Genomic DNA, 23,209 nt, shown 5'->3' with positions numbered 1-23,209 from the left:
GGCAGTAGCTGTGTCAGTAACTGTGCACCCTTTCTGTTTACAAAGATGACCAGAAAGAGCAACCTGTTTCACAGGATACCTGTAGTGTAGATAATCCCAAACAGGCATTTTAGTGATACAAAGACTATTGTGATTTTGCAGGAACTGCACCATTTTACAGTGTGCGGCTCAGAAGCAGTTACCATGTGACTGACCCTCAGTCCTCTCCAGAGGATTGGACCTTGCATTGTTGTGACAGGGCATTCCTGCATGGTCACCACATCATTTTGTTGTCCTTCTCGGGGCTTTTTTTGAAACCTGCCAAGACCCAGATGGAGAAATATTTCATTACCTTTCTTGGACATGACAATTTCTGTCGAAGTTTGACCACAAATCAATTCAAGTCTTTTTATATGATGCTAAATGATCCTGTGGCTTTGGTGCAGGATTAGGAAGACTGCCAGTAAAGAAAGGTAGGCATACCTAGCTGCAAGAGCTTCACATAGAGGCATTAATCCAAATTCTATTATTTACTCCCAAATTCTATTATTTCAACTGCTGAATTTTAGATTAATTTAATGAAAGAAAAAATTGGTCTATTGTGCAGTCTTTTGGTGTAGTTGACCGTTCAAATGGTCTCTGAATGCTGAATCTGGCCAGGTACCCCTGGTTTAAGAGCAGCTTGTGGATTTGTCACAGGTTTCAGCTTTTCACATGTTCATGCTCATATGCCTTTAGGAAGGCCAGTGTATGAACTTTATAATGCATATTTTAAAAAAAAAATTAGATGTTAAATAATTTTTTGTTAGTTTTTAATTATGAAACTGTTTTAGTTTTCATCTTCACTGTAAACTAATCACCCTTGATGTCCCACACTAAGCAGGCTTCTTGTGTTTAGTTTTGTAAATTTGTTCCACTCAGCTTCTGACTGCTGGCCCTTTCCCAGGGCTTTGAGCTCTGCTCTCAGGATAAGGAGTGATTACAACATCTTTGCCATGTCGTGGAAAGTTTTCTTTCTTTTTTTTTTTTTTCTTTTTCTTTTTTTTTTCTTTTTTAAATTTCTTTTTATTTTTTCTTTTCAGTCCCCTAGGTTTGAAGCTGTTGTATTTACTTACCAGGTTGCTAAGACTTTAAGGAATGTTCACCTTGCTTTCTTTTTTTTGGGGGGGGGCATGGGGAAATATGAACAAGGAGTTTCTGTAAATCTTACAGATCATGTAATTCTGTTGTTAAAATAACAATTTGACAAGCAAATACCTATGACACCTAGGTATTTTCTCCTAAGAATGACCTGGTAATTAACCATTCCTTTATTTTTCAAGAGAAAATTGGAGAATTTTGGAAAAGATTATTTGTGTTTAATTGCAATGTGTTAGTCTGAGAATGGCATTTTCTCTTCCATAATACTTTTTTGATGGTTACTTACACCAAGCAGGGGTTTGTCTTGGTTTTAAAGGAAGGAAAAATACCCAGTACTGCTTAATTTAGCAAAACAGCAAAAAAGCACTGCCTCTAGGGTAGGCTTGCCACAGCTGACAGGCGATGTGTATCTGTGGCTTTCAGCTTGGCCTCAATGACTGCAACAAACAATAGGAAATGGGTACAGGGCTGGATCGCTTCTGTGTGTCAGTGTAGGCCCTGGGTAATCCCTTAAGAAGCCTGGGAGAATAAGCAGAGCCAGACTGAAAGCAGACAATAAAATAGTAAAGTATTAATCTTTGTATACCTTCTGATTGAGAGAAAGGCCCTCATGTAAAAGCCCCTAACGAAACCTAGAACTGAAGTGATTTGAGCCACTGTCTGAGCCTAATTGGAATATGTGTTATAGCTCCTGCTCTCAGCTCCAGTCACTACACTGCTGCCCAGGTGGAAGAGTGACTGAAAGAAAAAAAAAACTGTGCTAGTACAGAGCCTCCTAAATTTTGCACAGATCTTGTACTGCACTTTAAAGCTGCACCGCTCTGGTTTCTGACTGTAGTGCTGTCATGGGAAAGAAATCATGTGGCAGGGCAACTGAAGAGGGCACTGCTGGAGAAAAGGGGTAATTTCATTACTTCTGATCTCCTCTTGTCTTTTCACCTGATTCAGAGGTGCTTGGTCATGAACTCACACTGTACCCTGTTTCTCAACGACCAAGTGTAGGCAGCTGTGCTATGAGCTGTGTTCTTTTGCTTTTCCTCTAATAATTTACATGCTCATCCCTTTAGAAATTATCTCACTTTGACTAGAAAGGCAGAACTGCATTGAATCTATTTATACCAAATCAGTCAAATTTGTTTTCTGATTTTGTTTTCTGATACAGAGATATAAGGAGCTCCATTCTTTACCATCACCTAACCTAAGTTATCTGCTACTGCTGTTCCCTTCTCCTGCTGCCACTGATCCAGCACGGGTAGCAGCCACACGGACAGGCGTGCCAGTGCAGACACAGGTTTGCACGTAGGGATGTTTTCAACCTCTTCTTGTCTCTGCAGTCCTTCAAATAAATCTAAAACCACAGAGCACCAACACTTTGTTCCCACTAGTCCTATTGAGAGCAAGTTGTTCTATTAACCAGTGAAAGATTTAGTAGAGGTTTTTGGTCATGACAATACAAAACCATCTTCTCTCTGCAAACAAGCCTTGCTTAATTACACAGAAGCCATTTATTATTTGATGATACCAGGTTCTAAGAGATTAAAAAAAAAATAATAAATTAAGTACTTCTTTCTGCCTCACTGAAAATATTTTTACAAGGAGGTTCCAAATTATCCCTGGAAGATTTTAAAGCCAGGCTGGACAGGGCTCTGAGCAAGCTGATCTAGTGGGAGATTTCCCCACCCATGGCAGGGGTGTTGGAACTAGATGATCTTAAAGGTCCCTTCCAACCCTGAAAATCATATGATTCTATTATTCTTTAAGTTTGCAACATGAGTTGCTGTTTCAGCAGTCACAAATGTGAGACAACCAAGCTCGCAGGGGGTTGTTACCCCTGGTCCTGCCTGTTCACTGTGAGAAGGGAAGCAAATACGGATTTTGCCACAGGAGATTAATCAAAGATGCTGTTGCCCTCCATGATGTAAATTATTTATATTCAGTCTAGAGTTTTCTGCTGTGCTTCTGTTTTATACAGCTGTAAATTACTTGGATACAGCCCCAGTGGAAAGTCTCTACTATTTTGGAAAAAAAGGAACTCTGCATTAGAAATCGATAATGAATGAACAGGAACATCATCTTCCAATTGTAAATAAGATCTTGTTCTGTTTATTTTGACATCTTTTTACAAATGTGTTGCATTCAGGTGTAAATATCCCAAACCATGATCTTGTTCAGAGTTCTGAGATTTCTATTGTTAAATGTAATACTTTGTTTAATAGTTGTAATTATTATTTGTATAGATATGAACATGATAGTATTTTATTAAAAAAACCAACCAAACAAAAACCCTCTCTGAATACCTTATTATTTTTGGTACAGCTTCTTTTCCCATAGGAAAAAACCATGCATTTCACTCTTCAAGACAGGTAAAAAATAAAAGCTTTGTTTTGAGAAGTAGAAATTTACAGTTATAGCTCTCTACTGATATATATTCTCTACACATTTCAGTTATACACCGCTGTATTGGGATATAAAAAAAATTCAGTCCAGAAGAAATATACATTAATAGTAAAGTATCTCAGTAATGTATGGCAGATGCTGTCCCTGCCCGGGTGACAGTGATCCCCGTGTTGATACAAACTTCACTGTTGTAAAATGCTTCTTGTTATGTCGGTTGCAGAGGATTCTAAAATTGTTCCTCTGTCACAGTTTGAATCTAAAGGATGTGGTTTGAATGAGAACAGTACAGAGATGCTGCAAGGCATTGTGGGAGGCTGCATAACACAGGAGGAGCTCACAGAATTGCTGTGAAACAATTCCTTTCAAGGGCTCCAGGCTGTCTTGCATGTAAACAACAAAATTCTGGATATAGAAGATGCCTTTATAGAAGATTTTTTAAAAATTAAATTTAGTGTTAAGACAGATGTGAGCTGCTATTTTGTTACTTCAGTAACAGCCAACATCTGTAGTTTAGTGAAGTTGTGGTCAGGCATCACTGTAGTTCAGTAGGACATCAAGAAGTGTGCAGGACATCATCATCAATGACAGAAAACTGGGAGGAGTGGCTGACATGCTAGAGGGCTGTGCTGCCATCCAACATGACCTGGACAGGCTGGAGAGCTGAGCAGAGAGGAATCTCATGAGGTTCAGTAAGGGCAAATGCAGGACTCTGCACCTGGGGCAGAACAACCCCACACATCAGTATAGATTAGGGGCTGATCTGCTGGAAAGCAGTCCTGAGGAGAAGGATCTTGGAGTCCTGGTAAAAAATAAGTTAACCATGAGCCAGAATTGTACCCCTGTGCACATCCTGGGATGTATTAGAAAGAGTGTCACAAGTAGGTCAAGGGGGTAATTCTGCCCTAGAGAGAGACCACCTTTGGAATACCGTGTTCAGTTCTGGGAGCCCCAGTTCAAGACTGATGGAGAGAGTCCAGTGGAGGGCAACAAAGAGGGCTGGGGGGCTGGAGCATCTCTTATGAGGAAAGGCTGAGAGAGCTGGGACTGTTTAGCCTGGAGAAGAGAAGGCTTAGAGACCTTATCAATGACTATAAATACCTTAAGGATACGTGTAAGAAGGATGGAGCCAGACTCCTCAGTAGTCCCCAGTGACAGGACAACAAGCAACAGGTGCAAACTGGAACACAGAAATTTAATCTGAACATGAGGAAAAACTTCTTTACTGTGAGGGTGACAAAGCACTGGAACAGGCTGCACAGAGATGTTGTGGAGTCTCATTCTCTGGGACATTCAAAGCTGCCTGGATGCCATCCTGGGCAATGTGCTCTAGGAAATCCTGCTCCAGCAGCAGGGGTTGGACTAGATGGTCTCTAGAGGTCCTTTCCAAGTCTGGTAACTCTGTGAGTTAAGGACAGTCTGAGCAGTGACAGTTCTCAGAGCAGTGTGCTCTCAGCACACTTTCCCTACCTTGAGAAGACCACTGAGGCCCGAGAGCTGGCAGGCAGGGCTGGTTAACTGCACTGAGCACTGCCCAAGAGCAACAGCCCCGGGGCCTTGCCAACACACTGCATTAAGGTGGAGCTTCCTGCCCCAGCAACCAGCTTTTCCCTGTTGTAGTAGAGAGAAGGGGAAACAGGACATGTGGCATCAGAGTACCTTCAAGGATGGGCTGATGCCCTCACCCCTAGCTGGCCACAGGAGATTCAGGTGCAGTGCTTACCTGTGGTAGATGGAGCAGGGATGCTGGCAAACGTTCTACCAAGGACCCAGCACCAGTGGCCCTGGGGCAGAGTTCCTGTTTGTCAGCCCTCCAGGCTGAAAGCTGCTGGGGGCCAGCCAGGCTCATAAAAATGCTTGGTGCAGCCACATGCTTGTGTACGTGAGGGAAACCACAGACAAAAGCAGAAGTGGAACTGGCTTCAGAATGTTTCTTCCCCATCTGAAGGCAGAGGTGGTGCATACCCACGGACAGCTTAACCCAGTTCCAAACACACCCTGGTAATGTGCCAGATAAACTCAGTATCTCCTTGTTGCTGTCATTGCTAACTGCCCCCCACACACGCCCCTCCAAGACCCTTTTTCTCCATGTAGATGCTGCTGTTTGATAAGCAAAAAATCTACATTTAGCTGTGGAAAAGTTCACATTTTCCCTAAAACTATGCTTTCACATTTCAGAGAGGAGTGCAACGTGCTCCTCCTGTACTGGCTGCTCTTCTGCCATCCTAGAGGTTTTATAACACTGTCTAAAAAGCTGGTTACTGGTGGTAGTTGTGACACAGCTTGCATGATCCTAATAGCTTCCCTACATTGTGAAGAGTTTTTATTATTTTTGTACAAAAGCTATTTCTATTATTTTTGTACAAAAGCTATTTCTGGCTCCCTTGAGTTATACCAGGCGGAACAACAGCTTTACCCACATTTCCTGAGAAAATGGGGACTAAATGGCAGTATCGACCTCTCTATGGCTTAGGTCTCTCAGCTGTGGGAGGGAGGAGACATCTTCAGGTGCCCAGGAGCTGTGGAAAGAGGAGAGAGCACAGGAGAGGGAAAAGAGAGGTCACATTGCAAGGTGGGGGAGAGGAAGAGCAGGCCCTGCTCAGCAGCAGCTTTCTTGCCACGCAGCAGCCAAAATTGCTTAACTCAACCACAGCGCTACACTGGCTTTTATGTGGGAAAATATTAAGCCTAAACTTAACCTGCTAAGTTCCTAAGCTGGTGCAGGAAAAGAGAAAGTGTTGCTGGAGATGTAACACAAAAATTATACAAAGCCAAGCGTTAGTAGCTCTTATAAAGCCAGCAGCCGTATCTCATAAATTGGCAGATAAGCCTCGGTATTTAATATCTACCTGCAGAAAGCTCAGGGCAGGTGTTCCTGGGCACGTGAAGCTTTCACAGCACTCAGAGTAACTCTGGCAGCTGCCACTTCCAGCCAGCCCAGCTCCTGCTGCCTTCAAGCTCCTCAGCCCCTAAAAGTTCCTAAAGTGAGCACTTTAAACTCAGGGATTCACTAGAAAACTGAACTGTCTGCTTCCCTTTCAAGAGCTGCTAAAGCAGTTTGTGCTGAGCACAGGTAGGGATGAGCAGGGGAGGGGGAAAGCAGGGACCTTGCTATTGTCCCACAGGGAGCAGAAGGGCCCCCCCACCTCCTAACACAATACACAACAACCGCTGCTTTTCTCCCTACACACCTCCAACCAACACTGACACTCACAAACCAAGGTCCCCCACCTACCAGGGAACTGTTCTTCCCTCCCCAAGGGCAGTTACCAGCAGAAGGACAGGACCGAAGGCACAAGCTGCATTTCAGGAGCAGAGGGCTGCACAGCCAATCCTAACCGGAAGATAGAGAGCTGCCCATGTGCCCACCTCGACAACCCACCAGCCAGAGACATCGAGGAACCCCTGGAGCTGCCCGATCAGGCTGGACCCTGCAGCCACTAGGTGGGAGAATGGAAGCATGAACAGAATCCAGCAGGAAGGGCGAAGGCCAGAGGAAATTTTAAAAATTGATGCATCACGCTAGAGGCACAGACACAACAAAGAGAAGATTCCAACCCTTTCTTCCCATCTTCCAGGCCTGAGATGCCTTCATATGGACTTATTTCAATGCTCTCACGTTTTTCTGCTTGTTCTCTGTGCTGTTCTCCACCTTTCCCCAAGCTCTCCTCCCCCCCCCTCTCTCTGCTGCCACCACCTTGCCATTTGCATCCTGTGCTCATCTCTGCTTAGCTCAGGGAGCCTTTATGTTGTTGCTCTTCGGCCTCCTACATCGAGCCTCCAACTGCTGTTCAACATGAGGTTTTTTTCATATTCCTATTTAGAGAAGATAGCCAGCTTCCTGGCTAGAAACAAACACAAGTTTGGAACAAGGTCTGAGACTGTGGACTATGGAAGACACGGGGAGAAGGAGTATCTTTTATTAAAATGTTCATGCAAAACTGCACAAAATTTGGGGCATACAAGCCCTTCTTCAGTTTGACACAGAAGTGATATTCCTTCCATCCCAATTCTTTGTCCCATGTCCTTGATTCTGTAGACACAGAGTAAACAAAACACACAACCGAGCAGAACACACTTGTAGTACAAGGGGAAAAGCTGCTCATCTTGCTCCACACCTAAACACAGAGTAGGGGACAGTCCTGCAAGGCAAGGGCCCATCCTGTGCCTGACTGAGCAGGGCATGTGAAGGGAACACAGTGAGCAGAAAGGACTTCAGGTTAGACTCACAAACAGCAAGGATTCAACACCAGATCCCTCAAGTGGTCACTCCCCCCAGAATACCTACATCAAAGATTACAACCTCCTGAGATCAACAGGTTTTTCAGCTAGTGTCCCCCTCCTCCCCATCCCTCTGGCTCAAAGGCAATGAGAGAGGCAGCATTTGCTAATTCATGCAAGAAACCACACTGGAGTCCAAGACTTGACCTCTTCATACAAACACATTCAGTGGGCTCCTCAGCATTTATGTGGTGCAATTGCAGCTGCAATGTGTGACTGCAGCATGGACAGCAGAGAAAACTTCGAGCAGTTAAAAGATTAAAGGCTGGTGCAGCTCCTGAGCCTCAGGCAACAGCAGGGCAATAACTCCACCTCAAGCACCTTTAATCACTCCAGCAGTTTGCCACCTGACAAGCTCCCTCCTTAGACAAGACCTTCATGTCTCTTTCGAGGTCCCAGAGGAGCAGCATAGACCTTGCCTCAAATACAGGCAGGCTGCATTCAAACCCCACATGCTCCCAGCACCCAGGGATTTATCCTGCCCACCACAGCACTGATATCCTGTGAGCACTTCCCCACACAAAGCCTGCAGAAACACTGGGGACTTGACCTGAACCTTTCCAGGCACTTGCTAGAGCAAGAGACTGTAAGGCCAGCGATTAGTAAATCATCAGGAAATTTTCTTCACCTCCTCCAATTCCAGCCCCAAAGCACTACCCCACTTGCTCTAGTAGCTCACCCAGCAGCAAGTGATGTGACCATCACATGAGCCCATCATGTTCCAAGAGATGCTCAACAGGGCTCTGTGCAGCCATGCCTCAGACCTCCTGCTGCTGGGGCCAGGACTCGAGATGAGATGGGATGGGTGGTGCTGGCATCATCACTGCATGTTACCAGCTGCCTTCCAAGCAGAGCCCTGATAAGAGCACAGCCTGCACACTCCAAGTTATTATTACAACAAATTTTGGTTGCATTGGTCAGAGAACTGGAAGTGCAGCACTTGGGCTCCTACAGCAGCCTTTGCATTTACAGGGAGGGAGGATGGGGCAGCACAGAGCATGTGTGGCAAAAAAACCTGTCAGGTCAAACATACATACACCTCTGGGTACAGAAACCCTGGCTCCATCTGTTTATAAACATGCAGAGCACCACAGCCCCACCACAGCCCCTGATGGGGGTGGCTCAGTCTTGTAAGGATTTGCAGTAAGGATTTGCAAGGTTTTTTGCATCTGACTTCCTGGCAGCCTTTCCTTATGGGATGAGAAAGAAAGCTGCAGACAACCCATGCAGCTAATACTGGATTCTGCCATTTTAGAAAGACCAAGAACATATGGCAAGGCTGCAGGGTGGCTGAATGGAAAATGTGGAATATCCTCAGCCTGATACTCCTCTGCTGGTGCTACTACTCAGAGACAAAAAAGTGCCATCTCCTTCTCCATAGCCATGCTAACACTGTTAAGGAGAAGCTCATGCTTCACAACAAGCCTGAGAAACCTACCTCTATTTCTAGCATCATTGAACATTCACAATTCCATCTGCATGCCAAACTGCAAGTCAAGCCCAAATTGTTGTAATAAAATGCATCACAGAGGGACCACCACCACCTTCTGCACATGCTGGCACATCCTGACCAAAACATGGCTATGTCTTCAGAGCAGCTTTGTTCAGAAAGATGGCTGCTGGCACCATCTTTGAGTCCTTCCTCCTCCTGCCCTCTCTGCACTCTGCAAAGGGGCTACAGCAACAAACAAGAGTCTCTGATGTTTACTCCAGTTATTTCCACAAAGGCAATTTGATTAAGAGAACAAGCAGGTTATCTGCACCAATCCTCAGGAAACTCTGAGGTTCTTAAGGATGACAGCAGCTGTGTGACACCTCTGTCCCAAGTGTCCTCTTTGCTGCTGCTTGCTGGAGCAAGAATTCAGATCAACCTGCACAGCAGGGAGCCAAGAACGTTCATTTTATTGACCATCTTAACAAACTCCAACTTAAAAAACAAGACAAGAAAGCTAGTGCAAAACCTTTCTAAGAAATATGAACTTCCTGGAGTACGAAATTCCTATAGTCTGCTAAGCACAAATGGAGTAGTGCCTTTGCATCACTGGGTACATGTGCATACATCAAAGGAAAAATGCTCAGATAATGACAAGAATAAGGACAGCAGGCCTCAAATAATACTTTTTAATTCAAAATTAGCAAACAGGTAACATTTTAGATGTAAGGCCTGAAAAAATTCGCACCTTATTCTTGTTCTTTAAATAAATGATAAACAAGAAGAACAAAAAAGCCATTTAAAAATCTTATTTCAGATGCAGAAAAGCTGGTGAAGAAAGAAGTTTGCTCCAGATCTTAAACTAAAGAGCTCAACCTCAGCTGCTCCAAAACCTCCTCCACACCCCCAGCCCACAAGGGAACCTGCTTTGCCAATTTGCCCAAAACAAGTTGTGGAAATAGAAAATCTGAGGTTGCTGGACAGCCTCCCCATTCCCCCTTGCCCCTTTAGCAAGGCCAGGCAGCAGGAGCCAAGGAGTTACTCAGTGCATAAGGCTGCAGCTTCATCACACCATCTCTCTTAGGGTTGCTTGAGAACAGCACCTCTGGTGCTGTGAAGGAGACCATCTCAGTGACAAGCACCTGCATAGGAGCCACCAGAGAAAAGTTGGGCTGTTCAACACATGTAAGTGAGAGATGCTGCAAGAGGTCTGTGGGAGGTTCCTCTCCTGGCAGAGCACTCATGGGCAGTGCTATTCCACCATCTCTCTCTGACATTGCAGTCCCATGAGCTTTTTTCTCTTGTAAATGTGGCTTCCTGACAGCTACAAGAACAGCCTCTCCAACAAAACCAAACAAGCCAACCAACCAGAGACCAGTCCCTGCTGCCACCTCATCTTGGAGTCCTTTACTCACTCAGTGGCTGCATGTTGGGAACCAAACACTCTCCCCGTGGTGCTGGAGGGACACTGTGAGGGCAGCAGCCCCTTGGTTACAGGCAACCAGCTGCTGATGCAGGAGGACCTGCGTGGCACTTACTGGGGAGGAAGCAGAGCACATCAGCAGGGAGGAAAGGAAGCAAAGCTACCCCTCTTTGTTTCCTCCCTCTTCACAGGCTCCAGCACCTGCTGCACCTACAGCCCGGAGGGCTGTGCACTGGCCTCAGCTGCTGGGTCATACCTGCCCCTAAGGGTGTGGTGGGAAAGGAGCAAATATCCTCTCCCCTCCGTGTCCCACCTCAGTTACTGCAGCACCTTTCATGCTTGCTGTGGGATCTGGTAGAACCTTTCCATGCTTGCTGTGGGATCTGGCACCCCTTGCTCCCATGGGGTTGTCAGCCACAGAAGAAGGCTCAATCCTCACAGGTGCCAGTGCCTCGGTGCCTTTGGCTGAGCAGTCTGGGACAGCCCCATGCCTCCATCCCACAGGGGCTCAGAACACTGGGATCTTGTCCCTGCGCACCGTGTCCAGGTCATCATCCAGAGTCAGCAGGACCTGAGGAGGAAAGTGTGAGGCAGCTTCAGGTCTCACTGAGCAGCACACAGCTGGGCAGAATGAACAGCTCTCAATAGCACCTCATCACAGGGAAGCTCCACCTGGGCAGCAAGTGCATTTCCAGAACATGCAAGAGTCACAACAGTGGCCCATGTGCCAGATTAATTTTGTCTCTGTAACACTTCCACTGCCTACAGTGCTGCAAGGATGCAGATGTGCTGCAATCCTGCCTCAGCCATGATGGAGATGCTGCTTCTAAGCTGGTCCCTCAGGACTTGACTCTGAAGAGGCAGCAGGGTGGGAACCACACCCAAGAGGCAGCTGTGGTGTGACCACAGCTCAAGCATCACACACAGACAGGCATCTCTTTCACAAACACTTTGCACCTTGCACAGAGGCTAATGTCTCCCTCCCAGTTGCCCCAAAACACAATGCTGTGGCCCCATAGTATGAGATGCCTCCACCTTTGCCACCACATTATGCCTGAAAAGAGGAACCAAGTAGAGGAGCACTGGAGTCACATATGGAATTGAGGGGAAGCCCAAGGTCTGCACCAGAGTGCCCTTACTGCTTGGTGTCAAAGGGAGTAGGTTCCCTTCCTGGGAGGTCCTGACAAAGCCATGAGAGGGTTGGTCACACCAGCAGTCCCTCAGCTTCCACACAACAGCTGTGTGACCCACAGCCCCAGAGGGAATTTGAGGCCAGGAGGCACAGGGAGCAACAAGCCAAAGAAGAAAGCCTGATCCCACTGGCAAGGAACATCCCACTGTGAGGGATGTCTGAAGGAAGAGCCAAGCAGAGGAAGCTGGGGCACTTCTGTGGGGTCCTGCGGCAGCCACAGCTCCATGCAGAAAGAGAGGAACAAGGAGGGAGAAGGTGAGGCCACACAGTAGGGCAGGAGGCTCAGCAGGACTCACCAGAAATGAGAAGAACAAGGCAGCTGCAGAGAGGAAGTGCCAGACATCATGGTCATCAAAGAAGCCCATCAGGATGCACGGACGATTCTTTTGCCGGGACTCTGCTGGAGTCTCCTAGGGGAGAAGGAGAAGGAAAAGGTGTCAGGACCCAAGATCCACTCACACAGGGCCCTGCCTGGCCACAACTGGACCATCTGGAGATCACCCTGTCTTAATGCTCTATGCAGGAGCCAGGAAAAAAAAGCACAGTTCTTGCCAGACATGTGGTGAGAGAGGTGGTCGTACCTACACCTGGAAATAGATCTAGGACCACAGCCCACAGCTGGGGGGATCCCTCTGTTCCCCATATCTGAGGTCCTGCACAGCTTCAGCCAGACCACCCTGCAACAAGCCCTTTACTTCCATAGAGATGGACACAGCCTCTTGTTAGACAGCATCCAGTCAGAATTTAAGAGCCTCCTCCCAGGCCATGGAGGACCCCCACAACCCCAGGCACATTATTTCCCATTGGCTATCTTCTCTGGGGAAAAGATTTCCAGCCAGCACTGATCAAGATCTGCCCAGTTTCACTTTCAGGTCCTCAGCTCCTCCTCTGTCCTCTGGTGAGGACCAGCCATCTACCAGTCACCTGGGTCACAAAAATCCTCTCCACAACTATATGCATACAGTCATTTTTGGCTCAGCACAGTTTCTTATGCTCCCTTCCAGTCTGCTGAAGGAGATAAACCTTTTCAGCTCTCCCTGAGCAGCCCAAGACTCTTCCCCCAGGGAATTTTTTGTGTAAAATGAACGACAAGGAGGAAAAACGATGAAACAGAGCTGGACATAAGAAGACTAAAAGGGGAACCTTACCTCCCAGCTGCTGAGGGTCTGGAAGAAGAAGTAGAGTGCAGCTGCCCACACCACTGCTGTGGCCATGATGCAGAACAGGGGGATTGGCAGGAGCCTCTCAGAGCTGCGGAGCTGCAGACAGGAACATAACCTCACAACATGCCTCAAGTTCTTCCTGAGGTCTGGAGCCCTGCACAGGGCTGGCACACCAGCCTGGACCAGCTGCATCTGCAAAGGGCTGTCCCACCCCAGAGAGACACAGCCCAGCCACCCCAAGATGCCTGCACAGCATCCCTCTGTAACACCTACACCTCAACCCCACAATGTCCCTCCACATTCCTTTGTAGCGCCTCAGGAACCCAAAAAGGAGGTCTATTTCTTCCCCTTCAAAGACAAATACCCCAGGAACAGCTACAACTGCCTCCTTTACCTTCATGATGATGTAGAAAGCCAGATACAACAACAGGTTACAGATAAAGATCCCCAGTATGTAGGAGGCGAAGTCTCTGGGCCGGTACACCAGCCCAAAGATAGCACTGAGAGAGAAGAAAGAAGGGACATTAGACAGCCTCTTTCACTGAGGACGGGGTACACCCCCAAAATGGCTGCCCCCCGGTGCTCCTCCCAGACCACAGGACACAGCCACACTGCCACAGCCTTCTCCAGGTTACCTCGAGGAAATGCACCATTTGCCTCTGCTCCCTGATGAGAAGCAAAGCAGAGCAAATTTGGCCATGATCAGCCACTGAGAACAACCACTCCAGAGCACAGGCTCCTTTCAACCCATGGCCAAATACATCTCAGTAGGAGTCAGCCCCAGATCTGTATGTTTAGCAGAAGTCATGTCCCCTTAAGTGAAAAGCGAGAGCAAGGGCCATGATTTTAGCTCTCGGCCAAGAGCTGATCCCTCCATCCATGCAGTTACTGCTGAGCTTAACAGATGCTCATTAGTCATAGAGTTAAGTCTCCTGCACCTTGGCTGTGCCAGAAACTACCTACATGGGAAGCATGTGTACAGCACAACGTGGTACCAGGCCAGCCCCACACAAGCCATGAGACAGCAGCAGCTGAAACCTTTAGAAATGCCTCATTTCTCTGTATCCTAAGGATCTGCCCACCATTGGTGCTCATCAGATCAAGCTCCTTGCCAAAACATCTCAGAAGGGTCCCAGCACAGGATTATTGTACAGACACTGCTGCACTTCCTCATCACTTCAGACCACCCGAGCGCCAGTACTGAATCCCACTATTCAGTGGGAACAAGTACACAGATACCCACACCCTGCTACTTACAAGGACCAGTTGACCAGGTTTCCAACAATGAGCAGCACCATCCTGTCCTGAAGAGAAGACACTGATGACCGTATGGAAGCAGAAGGAAATGCAAAATGATGCAAAATGAGGCCTTTGCCTCATAAATTCAGGATATTATTATGTGAGGATAATAACTGCTAACACACATCCACCTGGCTCTGAAGTCTGCTCTGAAGGACCTTTTGCCAGATGAAAACTTCTCTGGCCTTCAACAGTTTGCAGAAAACATTGCAATAAGGAGATCAAATCTCTAAAAACAGACAAGACAAGCACTTAAGGATCAGCCTCAAGTGGCTGTGCCATTCCTTTCACCATTTTTCTAGTTAGCTTCCTTCCCACCTACCATTTTATAGAAAAAATATTGCACAGGGAAAGGATGTGCTTAAAAAAGGAAGCAGGGGAAGCCTTGGACAGCATCCTGCACATATCCACAGAGCCCTTTTCCAGCCACCTCAACAACAGCTGGGGAAGCACTGTAACTTCAGCAGGCAGAAGGTTACATCTGTGGGGCATGTGCATTTATGCTTACAGTTGCTTTTATGATGTACCAATTGAATTCAGGCTGCCCCGGCTTACTGATTCCAGAGTGCACCAAGTTTGCTTGCAAAACCTGGTCTAACCCTATTCAGAGAGAGCAATTTTTAAAAAAGTAATTAAAAGGATGCTCATGGATAAAAACTTAATTTAGTTTCAAGCCCTAGTTAGCACTGTGTGCCAGGAATCAGTGAGACATAAGGAAACAGCTGCCATTTCTTGATCTTTTTTTGCTGCCTGCCCAGAGGTGCTGTAGAAATAGCAATAGCTGTTGAATAAGCCACAGAACCAAAAGAGTTTCTGCCTTCCCTGGGGAGGCTGCGCTGCACAGAGACCCATAGTCTTTCTTTTGAACAGATGTCCCCACAGAGCAAAAGTAAAGGAAAATCCTATCATGCTGGTTTCACCTTTGTTCTGATGTTTTATTCCCCAAGCCTGAGATCAGAGGAGGCCTGAGAGTGGGGGTTAAACTACTCCAGCAGAGATCTACACTCCCCTGAACATTTGTGGGGAAGGGGAAGAAGGGAAGCAGGAAGCATCACTCTTTCAAATAGCCACAACATTTTCCTCTGCACATTGCCTAGAGAGTGAGCAATTGCTGAGCAAGGTCCTGAGATGAGCAATCACCTACCATGTACATTGGTCGGCTGCACTGCTGGATACAGTCTGTGTACAGCACCATCGCTGCCCGACGAAATATCCCCAAGTCTGCCAAAGAAGAGGATAAAAAAGCAGAACAGCCAGCAGAATGAGCACCAAAATGCCTACAGGGGAAAGATGCAGACACCCACTTGCTGACAACACAGGACTTGGGCCTGCAGAGGGTCAGGGTGTCCACATATTTGTGTCTTGCCCTTTGGGAGCAGTCAGTGTTGAGCAAAAGGGCAGCTGCTACAGGATGTGAATGGCATTTGGCCCAAGTGACAAGTTTAAGGAAAAAAAAAATTGAGAAAAAAATTAAAAATAACCCAAACCTTTTCCACTGGCCCTGCCCAGAAGTCAAATAGTCCCCGCCTGTACACGTAAGCTGGCTGGCTTTGCCCTAGTGTTTCTGGAGGAGAGAGGTGTGTGCAACAAAGGAGGAAAAACACCTTCCATGGGACAAGCTGCCAAAGCAGGGAAACCACAGAAACTCATCCCATAGTCCTCAGAGGGCCACAGAGGGGCAGAGCACATTCCAGACACTTCTGCTCTCAATATCATTGCAAAAGCTTCACTGGAGAGCCCATCAGTGGCAGTGGGGACTGCCAAATACACATGCACACACCCCTCTTCAGCCACCAACGTGGGCTTGAAAAAGCTCCTGCATCAAAATCAGGGCTCTCCTGTGCTGTATCACCCCCTTTCTGCCAAGGAATGGCTCAGCTCAGGAGCCTGCCTCCCCGCACACATCCGTGCATCCCCAGCTGCTTGGATGCTGCTCATTCAGTTCAACAGAGAAAAAAGAGAGCTGCTGACAGTTACCTGAGTCAGGGCCATCTGAGGCAGACAGGAGCAGAAGAGGAAGGAGAAATAATGTCTGTAAGCAGAGTACAAAAGCCAGGTTCCCCACCACACAGTCTCCCCCCTCACCCCATGAGAGGGTTTTATGTAGGCTCTGAGCACAGAGGTACAGGGAACTGTAGCTGAAAGCAGGCTCCCTGAGAGTCCATCCCCTCTGCCACCACAGAGCAGATGGGTCATGCTGGCTCCCATGGGTCTGGGAAGCAGCAGCACGAGGACTTCAGAGGCCAGGAAGAAGGCATCAGATGGATGAGAGGACAGGACAGTCCAGAACACAAGCACAAGCCACAGGACTGGGTTGGCAGATGTCCTGCATAGGCAGCTCATGCAGGTGAGGACAGGAGGCACTGCACAGCCCAGAGGAAGAGGGTTCAGTCTCAGCACTTACTGATCTTGAAGCGACCCATGTAGTAGATCTGGGTGCTGAGAGCCAGTGAGGCCAAAACGTGGATCATTGAGGAAATGACCCAAAACCACATGTCATTCTTCCCAAACACCTGAAAGCAAACACCAAAAGCAAAGTTAACTCTGCTGTCCTCTTCTCTCACCATGTGTCACCATGGGGTATTAAACTACTTCCCTGAGTGTGGAAGAGAAACCTGCAAATCTTCCAAACCAAAATCAAATCTATAAATCCAAACAAAGTCCAGAGAAGCAAGAAGAGCTCGACACTTCTGGAGAGGTCACTGTTCTTACTGAACGCTCCTTCAAAAAAGGATGACAGCTTGGAAGAACTTGAGCTGGCTCAGGGAGCAGACATGTAGGGATTCCCAGGCAAAGCAAGTTCTCCCTGATGAGGTGGGGAGCAGCTGTCCAGCCAGGAGCTGGATTTTCAGAAGGCAGCCACAGAACCAACATTACTTTAACCAGCATACCATAGCAGACCAACAACAACCAAGAGGCTCTGCAGACAATTGCACCTATTATACACTTTCAGTTTATCTGAGGACTGGAAGTGACCTGCAAATGCAGGTTAATGCTGTATTAGAACTTTAATTTTTCAGATATATGTTAAGGAATCCAGAAACTCGGGACTGTGATGATGGACTCCCCATCCCTGGGGCACAGCACTTGCCTGAACACTTCCTTTGTGCATCCCACAATTAAAGATACAGCATCTCATAATAAAAACACGGTGTTTTGAACCTGGGGGTGTAGATTCTCCACAGCTATCAAGACATTATTGGAAAGTCCCAAATTTTTCAGCTGCTCCTGCATGCCTTCCTTATCCCACAGTCTCCTGTGACCTTCGCACAATCAACCAGCAATCTGCGTTATACGTGGCAGTGAGGGGCTGATAGCCCACTGGGATCCAGCTGCTAGTTCAGAGCAAGAATTCACTGGACTTTGCCTGGTTACTCATGAATGAAACAGAGTCCTCTGAAGAATGAAAAGCAGAGACCCCCAAGGTAAAGCACAGGTTGGGCATTCAGGCAAGCCCAGGTCAGTACCTGCAGTGCTGGAAGCAAAGGGTGAAAGCCCTCTACCAGCCTGACCTGCCAGTGACTACTGGTGCACAAGAGTGACCCTCTTGTGATCCCTTCTGCTCCAGTGCCCCTCTATAGGCAGGTACCTGCCTGAGAGCCCCCCAGGGCATTATTCTAGCTCTGCACCTCTCCAAACATAGCAAGGCCAACTGCAGGACCTGCACCCAGCAACATAGAGTTTTCCAAAGGGAAGAAAGAGGCACAAGCAATCAGGTAGGAGACACTTGGAAGCTCAGTCAGCCTCACTTCACCCTCTCCTTCCAAACTGAGCCACCCCACAGGAGCCCAGCTGCATGCTTGGTCACAGACACACAGATGCACAAATTTCTCCTCTTGAAGGCATGTGGTAGGAAAAGCCCCAAAAGAAAACCACCTCGAGAAAACTGCTCTGCTCTTCCCCTCCCTCCAAGCCCCAGGGGGAAGAAAGAGGAAACCCAAAGAGCACTGAAAATTTGAATGCTAGCCCTTGCTTAACACATTCTTATCCTACCCTGCTGCACTCTCTAGTCATTTACCCACTTAATCTATGTTCCCAGGCACACCATCTCCTTCCCAGAGAAGCAGGTAAGTTAGAGGGAGCCATACCACTCCAAGGACAGCCAGACAGATGACCACAGCAAACGAGGCATAGGCAGAGTAGGCACTGGCATTGATGTCTGGGTGGCGGGTCTGGTAGAGCTTGAGCATGCACAGTCCTGCGATCATGTACATGAAGGAGGTGTCTGGGGAGGGAGTACAACAAAAACAGTGAAAACAGGTACTGCCAGTAGGCTGAGAAAGCTGCTCTGGGTGCACAAAAAGAAGGGCAGCAGCAGCAGGGCCAAACTCAAGGCTGGCGGGCACAAATTCTTGATGCTGCACTCTGCCCTACAGCACTTTGTGCTTTGCTACCTTGCAGCCCATCTATTATGCTCTGGGGCAACAAAAACCCCAGAGCAGGGATCAAAAAACAAGTGCTCGACACAGCACAGAAGCAGGCAGGGAATCACAGAATGGCTGAAGTTAGAAGGGACCTCAAGCAGGGACAGATATGAGAGGGTTGTCCAGGACCATGTCCAGTCATGTTTCGAATATTTCCACAGAAGGAGACTTCACAACCTCTCTGGGCAACCTGTCCAGTCTTCAAACACCCTCAAAGTGAAGAAAAAAAAAAATTGTTCACCTGTGTTCAGATGGAGTTTCATATGTTTTAATTTGTGTCCATTGCCCTTTGTTCTGTCACTGAGCACCACTGAGAAGAGCAGAGCTCACTCACCTTCATTCCCTCTCACTGGATATTTACACACAAACAAGATCCTGAGTCTTCTCTTCCCCAGGAAGGAAAAGGAGCCCACAGAGAAAAGAGTTCCCACTGAGATGGCAGACAGAGGCTTCCCAGACTTCAGTATTCTATCACTCAGGATGTGCACTTATTATCTTCAAAAATAATTATTTATTAGCTTCAAAAGCAAGAAGAGATCTTGCCAGCAGTGGCAAAACCCCCCGGGCTGGGGAGGAGGCTGAATTTGATAGTCCCCAGCATCCAAAGCTCACCACCTCTTCCTGAACCCTGAAGTAGGCAGGTTCCAGGGAGCTTTGCAAGGGCAGAGAGATAGGAAACAGCAGCAACTCACAGGAAATAGAACATGGCAAATCTTACCTCTAGCTCAAAAGGAGAAAGGAAACTCAGCTTACCAAACTGGAAATTGGAGTAATTAGGGCAGACATGGTAACAAGCACTGAGCACACCTTCCATCATCAGGGCGATGCCCATAGCATAAAAGAGACCAAAATGCTTTGGGATCCCATAGTCCTGGAAGACAGCAGAGCAGCATAGTAAGCACCTTCATGTACTGATGACAAATGACCTTTCACTCTCCATCTCCTCATCCCTCCTAACCCCTACACGTCTTGCAGACACCAGTACAGCACACACCAGTGTGCTGAGTACAAGAGCAGGCTCTGCATTAGCCACACTGCACAGGCAGCAAACCAAGATAATCACACAGAAACTTCTGGTCTGAAGACCTCTTGGCACTGACATCTTCAGACTAAAAATTCCTCTGTTCTGTAACTTGTGCCATGCTGTGCCCAAAACTAAGAAAGCACTGGGGACCCAGAACAGTGCCTTTGCTCCTGTGTCTAAAAGCAAAGCACATCAGCCCAGGTGAGAAGGCATATCCATCAGGATCTGGCTGAGATCTCATCTGAAAAGTCTTAAAACTGCTAAGGCCTTTACTTGTTATCAAGCCAGCCAAACCAGAGCTGTTTGTCTCCAGAAACCACCATCACCACTACCTAAATGGCTGCAGATTTCTCCGTACTCTCCCAGAATATACAGAAGAGAGCAAATGCAAAGGCTCTGGCTACAAGCAGCTCTGCTTCAGAGCTACAGGCAGCCAAATTCCTATGGGTTATCAAAGGCAGAAATATTCCCTCTTGCTAACAAGAGGGCCAAGAAGAAACTCTTGATTGTATAAGACACATCAAACCCCACTGTGAACAAAAGCATCTGAGGGCACTCCTACTATCCCAGATTTCTCTGCTGGAGGAAAAGCAACAGCCATGGGAGTTGTTTCTCTACTCATGTCCTTGTCTTTACAAGTCCAGGCTCAGTCACCATGGCAGTATGGACATTCTGTAAGCAGCAAAGTACTGCAGTGTGCAAGAACATAAGCATCCCACCTAGACCTTTCTTTCAGGGGAGGAAAAGAGAAAGATCCAATCCTCCGGCACCCTGCTGGAGGCAGGCAAATGAGTTGCAAATGGAAACCCACTGTGTATCACTCTGGTTTCCAAGTTCTCCCTGCACTTCCTGCCTGCACTCAGCTTCATGCAGGCCTGCATCCTACCAGAGTATAGGTATCTTTCATCTCCATGGCTCGGCGGTGGAGTATGTCCCTGCGCAACACAATGAGGAGGAAGAGAAAGCCCAGCAGCATGTGGCCCACATTGCTGAGGATGTTGTTGAAGGCACTGCAGGGAAAAAAGAGGGTTTATGACAAAGGCAGCACAACAGCAGGAAGCTGAACTCTGAGCCGCAATAAGCTGAATACAATCCACTCCCCAACACCACCACCGTGGCCACCACCTTGGCCAGACACCCGCCAGTTTTACACCCCTGCTGGCAATTTTAGGTCGAGTAGTTGACCTACTCCATTGGACTTAGCACTTTCTCTGCAGGATTTCTAGGTCTGGGCTTTTTTTTTTGCACTCTCACTGCACTGAAAAGACTGATCTGAAGTCCTTTGCTGAACTGCTGCTCCTTGGGTACAAGTGAAAATGCCCAATAAAGCATGAGAGCACCTCATAGATGGGCTGTAAGTTTTCCAGGGGAACCCAGCTGCCACATGTTCCTGGGTGCATGTGTCTCACTGCAACAGAAAGCCACCACTGAGCAAAATGGAAAGCTCAAAGTCCTAAACTCTCAGTGGTCTTAACAACACAGTGACTGTCAGCCTGGCAAGGACAAAATCCTGCCCTGGGCACAGCACAAATATTTAGGGTGCATGAGTCAATAACACAGTGACCACCAAGTTCACTCACCTCAGCACTCCAAGGGGATGGGCACACAAAAAGTTGTAGTAACAGATGTCCTGATTGCCAGTCACATTCACTACCTGAACAGGGAGGAGGTAAGAGACCCAATATTAGCAAATCCTCCCTGTTCCAGGGGGTTTTGCTTCACGCAAACACTGCATGTACACAAGGTGTACCAGGATACAGCCCAGCTCTAGCACTGGCACAGGGGAGTACTGATATCTGCAAGTGAAGCTTTTAGGAGGGAGTAAGATGTTGTCAGGTCACAAACCTGACATGAGTCTTCAGAGGGAACATTTGTATGCTCTGAACCCCACCACTAATAGATCCACTTGCAGATACCTGAATAACAGCAGAATAGCAAGGGTAGGGTGGGGAGAAGGGAGGAGAAATCACTCATACCACAGCATATCCTACTTGCTTTCAGTTTTTAGAGGTAACAGCAGATTCCTCCCACCTCTGAAGTGAAATGGGCCCCAAGTGAGACATCAGATGAGCAGGAGAACAGCTGCACTCCTGCTTCCCAAGCAAAAATAGCAAAACTGCAAGCTCAGCAAGCCAAGCCAGTAGCAACACTCAACATATGGTGCAAGAAAAGCAGCTAAGGTAAACTACCCCTCAGACAGAGCAGGATTCCTGACTGATCCTAGTTCCACTGCAGCTGTCATCCTTACACCATGCAACCACAGAGCAAGTTTAAAGGCAAAAGTACCCAAGCACAGGGGACAGCCACACAGAGCCCAACGCACCGTCTGGTAAGTGATGACAAGCTGGATGACTGGCAGGGCATAAAACACTGCAATGGTGGTGATGTTCCTGGAGAGAAGAGACAGTACCAGCAGTTACACACACTAAAAAGAATTGGTGCACATCCAGGACAGAGCTCCACATGTATCTGTGGAGGAATGCATACACCTTGGTTGCCTAAAGGCACAAACTTTGGTGTCTTACCCAGAGCTTTACACCTCTGGTTACCACATTACAGTCTCCTGAAGCAGAAGAGAAACGTGCCAGTGTAAACAGGAGGCACATGCTATGGGCACAAGAAAAGCTGGGATGTGGACCACAAGCTCATGTGTTCAAGTATTAATTTCTCTGCTTCCCCAGTATGTAGCAACACACTGGTTGTTAGCACACTTCAAAGAAATTAAGCAAACCAGAATCCATTTCCAGGATCATGTGTGCACTGGTCCACAAATACTCTTATTTGAGGTGTGTGGGATTTGTAGTTACTGGCTGTAACAGGGTCAGAACATGTAACAGGACGGCCCAAAGAAAACCCTCAGGTATAAAGTGTGGTTCAGAAGAAGATCATGTGGACAGACTCCACAGAGGCTGGGTCCAGAGCTTGGGCCTTACAAGCTTGTCTTCTCCTTACCAGAAATAGATTTTGTATTTTTTGCTGACAATCCTTCGGTCCTTCCTGGACAAGTCCGATAAGTAGAGGAACACCTAAAACATCATTGGTGGATGGAGAAAGAGGGAAGAAAATAGAAAATAACTAATGAAGACTACAGAAACCACTAGAAGCTGTTGATGTATGCATCCTGGTGCTCTTCAGACCTTTTTTTTTTTTTTTTTTTTTTTTTGTACACAGCAAGCTCAAGCTCATTGCGTCCCTTGATTCTGAGGAGAATGAGTTCTGCAGAACTCTCTGACCTCCAGGAATGGCTCTGAGCCTCTGACCACACGAAGCAGTGCAGGGTGACAAAAGGAGGCAGTTTGAGAGCTGATAGCTTAAAGCCCCTCTGTACATCCTCTACATTACTTGTACCAGTACCTACTATTGTACATTATTTTCTCCCTATGCTATTCCATCTCCTTGGACTTTCTTCCTGGGATGCTCTTAGCTTCTTCCTCCTTTCCCCTAAACGCACAATATTT

General features: G+C 47.3%; 1 protein-coding gene across 4 annotated transcripts in view; it reads right to left on the bottom strand.

Moving 5' to 3' along the window:
* Positions 1-1,154: 1,154 nt before the first annotated feature.
* Positions 1,155-23,209, bottom strand: part of SIDT1 (SID1 transmembrane family member 1) — a 56,582-nt gene continuing 34,527 nt past the window's right edge. For 2 of the 4 annotated variants that reach the window (XM_071761173.1, XM_071761197.1), the window contains 14 exons: positions 22,704-22,777; positions 22,075-22,141; positions 21,332-21,405; positions 20,638-20,761; positions 19,481-19,598; positions 18,392-18,528; positions 16,708-16,816; positions 16,281-16,295; positions 15,448-15,524; positions 14,262-14,308; positions 13,399-13,504; positions 12,990-13,100; positions 12,138-12,251; positions 1,155-11,220 (listed from right to left, as the gene is read on the bottom strand). In XM_071761173.1, coding sequence (XP_071617274.1) covers positions 11,158-11,220; positions 12,138-12,251; positions 12,990-13,100; positions 13,399-13,504; positions 14,262-14,308; positions 15,448-15,524; positions 16,281-16,295; positions 16,708-16,816; positions 18,392-18,528; positions 19,481-19,598; positions 20,638-20,761; positions 21,332-21,405; positions 22,075-22,141; positions 22,704-22,777 — 1,236 coding nt within the window. In that variant the 3' untranslated portion in view covers positions 1,155-11,157. The remainder of the gene's footprint in view (positions 11,221-12,137; positions 12,252-12,989; positions 13,101-13,398; positions 13,505-14,261; positions 14,309-15,447; positions 15,525-16,280; positions 16,296-16,707; positions 16,817-18,391; positions 18,529-19,480; positions 19,599-20,637; positions 20,762-21,331; positions 21,406-22,074; positions 22,142-22,703; positions 22,778-23,209) is intronic. The other 2 variants (XM_071761181.1, XM_071761189.1) reach the window with 1 other exon arrangement.

The sequence above is a fragment of the Heliangelus exortis genome, chromosome 1, assembly GCF_036169615.1.
Source record: "Heliangelus exortis chromosome 1, bHelExo1.hap1, whole genome shotgun sequence".
NCBI lineage: Eukaryota > Metazoa > Chordata > Aves > Apodiformes > Trochilidae > Heliangelus > Heliangelus exortis.
Note: the sequence above shows the minus strand (reverse complement) of the source record. Positions and strands in the feature narration are given on the sequence as shown.